Source organism: Penaeus monodon, chromosome 6, assembly GCF_015228065.2.
Source record: "Penaeus monodon isolate SGIC_2016 chromosome 6, NSTDA_Pmon_1, whole genome shotgun sequence".
In the NCBI taxonomy this organism is placed as follows: Eukaryota; Metazoa; Arthropoda; class Malacostraca; order Decapoda; family Penaeidae; genus Penaeus; species Penaeus monodon.
In genome coordinates this window covers 8,781,077-8,788,576 of record NC_051391.1, presented here as the reverse complement: position 1 = coordinate 8,788,576, position 7,500 = coordinate 8,781,077, and the positions used below count along the sequence as shown (strand labels likewise).

At 30.8% G+C, this 7,500-nt stretch overlaps 1 protein-coding gene across 1 annotated transcript in view; it reads left to right on the top strand.

The window, feature by feature from the left end:
- Window positions 1-7,500, top strand: part of LOC119573851 (pre-mRNA 3' end processing protein WDR33-like) — a 39,847-nt gene that overhangs the window by 11,035 nt on the left and 21,312 nt on the right. The window contains exons 3-5 of the mRNA XM_037920955.1: window positions 810-926; window positions 4,192-4,343; window positions 7,111-7,208. Coding sequence (XP_037776883.1) covers window positions 810-926; window positions 4,192-4,343; window positions 7,111-7,208 — 367 coding nt within the window. The remainder of the gene's footprint in view (window positions 1-809; window positions 927-4,191; window positions 4,344-7,110; window positions 7,209-7,500) is intronic.

The window sequence follows — 7,500 nt, the reverse complement described above, 5'->3', positions numbered from 1 at the left end:
TAAAGGGGAACAAATAGAAGGGGGAGTATGGGTGGGATTTGGGAGCCAAAACAGGAAGAAGCTTTCCAAACAGCTACATCCTCACTCTCCTTCTCTCCCACTAACAGTGAATTAGATGTGTGAACATAGCCCACCTGTTTTTGAGAGGATATCAAACACTGAACTTGAAAAGCTCTCACTTGAGCACATCAGGGGTTAATATAAACTTTCCTGATTCTAGTGAGACCTCAGTCTTGTCTCTACTACAGCTAGTGGCCAGCTGATATTATGTTATAAAGATTTTACTTTGGTTTTGATGGAGTTGCATATTTATAGTATGTTTTTATGGCTCCTTTGTATTGCAAAGTAAGGCTAGCTGTAGTATTCTGTGGTTGAATTTCATATATGTGCTTCTGTTCTAGTAGTGTTTTTCAGTGTCTGTTTAAATTTCTACAGGTATTGGTGTTTATAAGAGACCCTATTTTTCTCTGTTTTTGCAAAATTTTGCTCGTTTCAGTTATGGAACTGGTCTCAACTAAAGCTCTCTGGGTAAGACATTACAGTAAAAGTATAAAGGTGGGGTTATACCTTTTTGGCCTGGTTTTATTATTCTATTTGGTACCTGGTATTTTTATGAAAGCTTCAGCTACCCCAGAGCTATTAGAAAATGCTTTGAATCAAGTTGACCCAGAAAATGTGATTTTGTATATATGTACATTTATTTATTTTTATTTATGTATTATTATTATTATTCTTTATTATTATTATTTTTTCTTTCTTTCTTTCTTTTCTTTTTTTTAAATAAATCATCACCTCCATTCTGGTTACAGTGTCCCATCTTCTGCCTGGCCTGGACACCTGAGGGCCGTCGTCTCGTGACAGGTGCTTCCTCAGGGGAGTTTACCCTATGGAATGGCCTCACCTTCAACTTCGAAACCATTCTACAGGTTAGATAGTCATTATGATGATGATGCTAGTTTTATGAGTAATGACTGATGTTATGTTGCTTCTACTGTTATTGTTACTGTTTTTGTTTTTTATTGTTATTATTAGTAGTTGTATTAATATTATTATTGTTATTGTTGTTGATACTGCTACTGTTTATTATTACTGTTACTCCTGCTGTTATTATTATTTATTGTTATGTTATGCTTTTTATTATTATTGTTACTTTTTATTATATTTACTGTTAATATTTCAATTCAAAGGATTTTTTTCCTTATTGAGTACTTTCATGATTGTAGTATTGTTCTCTAAATCCTATATGCATTTAGTAGTATTAGTAGTAATAGTTGTAGTTATTGTTGTAGCAGCAGCACCAGCAGCAGTAGTAGTAACAGTAGTAGTTGCAGTTGTAGTCACCCAGATTGGCTTTCCTCTGTTATTATTGTAGTTCATGTGGACTATTATCATGATGAAGTATTCTTGACATAAAGTTATGGTTACAGTTTGAAAATCAGAAAAGTGATGAAAAAGTAGTAATTGATAGTATAAAAAGAAAAAAAGAAGAAAAAAAAGTTACAATCCTTTCAGTGATTCAGAGAAACCAGTTAATAACCAATTGATAATAATAGACCAGTAGTTAATAGTAAATTTATAAGAGAATGGCTGGTGCAAAGCAGACAGAGAATTTGGTGTGGTATGACTGCAGTTTGTAATGAAACAAATGAATAAAAAAAATGTATTAAGAAATGTATAGAAAATAGAGAACTTGTTAGATGTTTTAGCCAGACCTTGTCATACAAATGCCCTGGGATGGTGAGGTACTAAGGGAACCAGACTCAGCCTGTTTATGTATGATCATCTTTGTGATTTATTACTTGTTCTGTAACTGTTCAAATGGTCGAAAGTGGTGCCTATTTTTAGTTCTAATTTTAGTTTTATTTCTATTGCTTCTTGTTAAGTTTATTTTTTTATTTTTTATAATCTTTTTTTTATAATTATTGTTATTTTTTACTTCACATAACATTTCCCTGAAACACTCATTGGTCCCATATCCAAGTAGACATATGGGCATATCTGTCAAGGAACATGCATACTAAGCCATGTGGTGATGTGGTAGGGTGACCAGGGGCAGTATTCATGAAAGCTCTATGACTGTTCTTCGTGATTTTATCTATGATTTGCCCAGTTGCCACATCTCAAAGTTAATGCTGCTAAATAGAACAAACATTTATATTGTTATAGACTATGAAAATAATTGATTGCAGTAATATGTTAAAGTATGTATTGGAATAAATCTTACTTCTAGAATGACCATTGTATTACATATGTTAAATATTTAATGTAATTGGGCCCCAATAGGTTTTTTGTCATTGCTTCAGCTGTGAAGGCGCATGGTGCCATTTGTATTTTTGAATAGATGATTAATGTAAATATGTTGGAAACAAATCAGTGGTTGATAGTAAGTTAGAATGAACCTCCAAAGTCTATTTATTATTACTAATGTGTGATTATCTTCATATACTTTTGACTTGGCAAATTTGTCCATGTCTCCTAATGAAAATATCTGAAGATAATTGAAGATAATTTTGCATTGAATGTAATAGGAGAATCTTTGAAATCCTTTTTGATATATTGTCAACAGTTGATTTAGCTTTCTTCTTCTTCTGCTTTGGAAGGAATGAGAAAAGCTTTGACGCCTCTTTTGCTAAATTTTCATATGTCAGTTGAGCCATCTCCTAAATTTTTATTGCTATATTATTTTAGAAAATGCCTATTTTCCCAAATGATACAATGACAATTAACATCGGGATACCACATCACATTTAGGTATACAGTGTGTAATATTACCATTATAATATAAGATTTATTGCTATATTCATCTTATCATCTTATTACGATAGAGTATTAAAGTCGGATCTGTAACAAATTAAATGGTTCTCTTTAGCAGCATTAACTTTGAGATGTGGCAATGGGGGAAAATTAGAGACAAAGTTGCAAAAAGCAGTCATAGACCTTTTGTAAATACTGCCCCTGATCCTTTCCATGCTAACTTAGAGCCAAGCATATTAATACTCTGTCACAGCTAAGTCGGCTGAGAAGGGCTTGCCAGATATGAACCTGGGACTTTGCAGTTGCAAAGCTACCACTCCACTGCTGAGCTATGCCACATTCTAATATATATATATATATATATATATATATATATATATATATATATATATATATATTATATGATATTATATATATCTATATAATATATATATTATATATATTATATATATATTATATATATATATATATATAATATTTAATATATATATATATATATAAATATATATATTCTAATATATATATTTATATTATATATATATTATATATATATATATTATTATAAGAATATATATATATATATATATATATATATATATATATATTTATTAATATATTATTATTATATATATATATACTATTATAGTATATATATTATATATATATAATATATATCTATGTATATGATTAAATATATTATTTTATATTATATATATATATATATTATATATATATCTATATTATAATTTTATATATATATTATTTTAAATTAATAATAAATATATAATATTATATTTACATAGATATATATATATAATCTAATATAATATATATATCAATATATATATATTATATACTATATTATATATATATATATATATATAGTATATATATATATATATATATATAATAATCTATTATATATATATATATTATTATATATCATAATGCATATCTAATATTATATACATATATATATAATATTATATATATATTTAAATATATTATATTAACTATATCTCTCTATATAGCTATATTATCTATTTAAATATATATATCTCTAAATATACTATCTTCTACATATATTATATTACTATATATCTCTATTATCATCTCATCTATTCTATATATCTATCTATCTATATATTTAAATACCTATCTATCTATCACTATCATCTATACTGAATTTTACTGATATTATATGAAAAACAACTTATATCATGTGTGTGTGTGTGTGTGTGTGTGTGTGTGTGTGTAGGTTTGTGTAAAATGAATTGCAATGTGTGTATAGATTTTGGGAAGAGAAATAAAAGGGTATACTATAGATCACTTTATATATGGCAAGTATTGCTAAACTTGAAATGTAATCTTTGCATAAAAATACCCAATACAATTTAAAAATAAATTTTTTAAAACCATAACTTGGTCCTTCCCCAGGCCCATGACAGCAGTGTTCGGACGATGGTGTGGTCGCACAATGACCAGTGGATGGTGACAGGCGACACAGGAGGTTTTGTTAAGTACTGGCAGACCAACATGAACAATGTGAAGCTCTTCCAGGCCCACAAGGATCCAGTTCGCGGCCTCAGGTACTCCCAGTTGATCATATCCTTGTGTCAACGTCCCATTCCTAGACCAGTCCTGTTTACAACCTTTGCATTAATGGGTCACTCTTCTGCTGTTGGGACGTTCTCTGTTCACAGTGCGGGCTCCTTTTCCTTGTCCTCTCTCTTCTTGTGTTCCTCCTCTTCCCCCATTCTCTCTTCTTCGTTCTCCTCTTCCTTTGTAGAACCTTTTCCTGATTGTGCTTTCATTGCACTAGCTATCCTAATTACTCTTCCCAAAGTCATAGAGCTGGAAAAATATTTGCATAGCGATAGAGCAAATCACATTACCCGTCTCTATATCTTTTCCTTCTCCTCCTCCTCTTCTTCCTCTTCTTCCTCCTCTTTTTCCTCCTTCTCCTCCTCCTCCTCCTTCTTTGTAGGGCATTATCAAGTAATCTCAGTCCATCCCCCTGGGTGTTATCTGTATGGGCCTTTGTTCCCTTTTCTAGTCAGAAGATATAGTTACTGCACACTCATTCACCATTTGGGATGTTGCAGTAGGTGTATGACAGTCTTTAGGAGTCCTTTGCCATCAGTCAAGCCACATTTTAGAGCTTTCATCCAGTTGGTATTCTCTCCACTTCTGACAGCCTTTTCTTTAGTATGGAAGTCTATCTTGGTTGATTACATAACATTTGTTATATTATTTTTAGTCAAATTTATGGAAGTTAGATTTTGGGATTTAAGGAGGAAAGGGGGTAGAGAAAACTATTTCATAAACATTTTCCATATCTTTAGAAATAAACAAATAGCAGGATGCAGTAGGAGTTACCAAGAATGTTTTTTTGTACTCTTCAATCACTCTCTAGATCTCTAAAAAGCTCATTTCATTTGTTAGACGTATTTTGTTTACAATTAACCAGTTTCCTAACACTGTTATATTGATTAGTTCCCATTGCACTCTCATCACAATCTACTAATTAGAATAAAGCTCAGCCTGTTTCCTTACTCACTCACATAATCTGTCAGGTGTTGATATGACTCTGGCCAGGGCTATCTGGAACAAGTTAAGCAAGATCAGGAATTACAACTAATGTCAAGGACTGTAGTTTGCACTTAGTTGTTTGGCTGTCTTGTATTACGATTGAATAAAGAAATTCCTTTGTCCTTCTGGTGTAAAACATAAATTTTAGTTTTAATTTTTTTTTTTTTTTTTTTTTTTTTTTTTTTTTTTTTTCTGAGTTATACAATACCCAAGGACCAAATAAAGAGCAACCTAGTTTCCCTCGGTGACTTGCCATAGCATATATATATATATGTATATATGTATATACATATGCTGTTGTTGGAATGTTAGTGAATGGAACGGCATCAACAAATTTCACACGATTCCACTGTTTTGTAGCAACATAAGGTGATGAATTCTTTTGTGTGAAGTACTTATATATTGTAATAATGTTATGTGCAATAAAAGCCAGTACACTTGCCCCCACCTGCAAGAATATGAATATAAGTAAACACTGATTATCTGAAGCAGTTCTGTAGAAGGCAGAAGGCCTCTCATTAGTCCAGGAAGTGTTTTATCTCTGTATATCATCTCCGGCATAAACCAATAAAGTTCACCCATCCTTACTTATCCATCGTGCGAACAACCCTTTTACTGACTGTGATCAATTTTGTGATTACTGTTTTATTTTTGTACTTTGTAAATTACCTGTAAATACATTGACTTCTCAATAAAATAGGTGAAAATACATTATAGGCCTACCTGGGTTGTGGCAGTTGGACACCACTGTCTAGTTGTCACCTCAGAGGCCTGTTTTATTCACCTATGATCCATTAGTATTGCTAAATTATGATAATAGATCATGAACAGGAAAAAAAAGAAATATACATTTTAAAAAAGTGAGAATAAAACAAACCCCAAGAGAAGATGGATATTATCGCAAGAAGTCTTGTAATGTCGCAGTAACTGAAGAATTTGCTTGGATACACAGGAAACGCTAGATGTAATTCCATTTGCGAAGCTCATCGGAGCCATGCGTCACGATAGTGATAGTTACGATTAAAAGGAAGACCATCGACAATTATGAAACAATCCAACTACATATCTTTTTACTCATCAGTTTCTGAGAGAAATTATATTTGGCATATTTTAAGATGGCACAACTTTGTTCCTAGGGTGCAGCAGTTGAAAACTGAATTGGCATGCCAAGATGAAATTTTAGATTTTTTGATACGACTCTTTAACAGAATGCAGGGTATGGTAGTTCGATTTTGTTTATTTGTTTATTTTTGGGTTACATGTTCTGTAAGAAATGAAATCAGATTTCAGTATTTAATTTCCATTTTGTGGTACTAATGATAATATTGAATATTCAAATCACTTGTATAATTGTGACAGGTGCAATAATGTTCTGAGTCAAATTAATTGAACAAAAAAGTAATTTTAGTATTGAATTTGTTGAATATTTTAATAAAGTTATGTGTTCATATGAATTTTAACTAAAGAACTGAGAGCAAGTTTAAACAAACAAAAAATAAATAGATAAATAGATTTAATAAAAGTAAACATACAAATCCTGTGTGATTGATATGCAGTGTTGGAATACCTAATAGCTGGCCATGAGTTTTATAATTCTTTTGAATGTATGAGTATCTTATTGAAAAAAACTATTTATATTCCTTTTTTTTTCTTTTGTTTCAAAACGCTATTATACAGAACATGGCAGTTTTGCTCGTACTTCCTCTACCTACACCAACACAGCCTGTGCATAAGTGTATCTTTTCCACAAATATCTTTTCACAGTTTTTCCCCAAGTGACCAGAAGTTTGCCACTGGCTCAGATGACGGCACTGTTAGAATATGGGACTTTTACCGCTGTTATGAAGAGAAAGTTCTCCGAGGTAAGGACATGAAGAGCTCCTGTTTTTTCCTGTACTGTTTATTTTATTTATTATTCTTTTTGTTCTTTATTTTATTTTATTTTATTTATTTATTTTTTTTTTTTTTTTAATTCTTTTTTTTTTACTTCCATTGTCATTATTGTCACCATTGCTATTGGGAGTGTTGCAAGTGCTATTATTGTCTTTATCATCATCATCATTAATGTTGTTGCTATTATTTTTTCTTCTCATTATTATTATCATTTTATTATTATTGTTATTGATATCGTCATCGTCATCGTCATCGTCATCG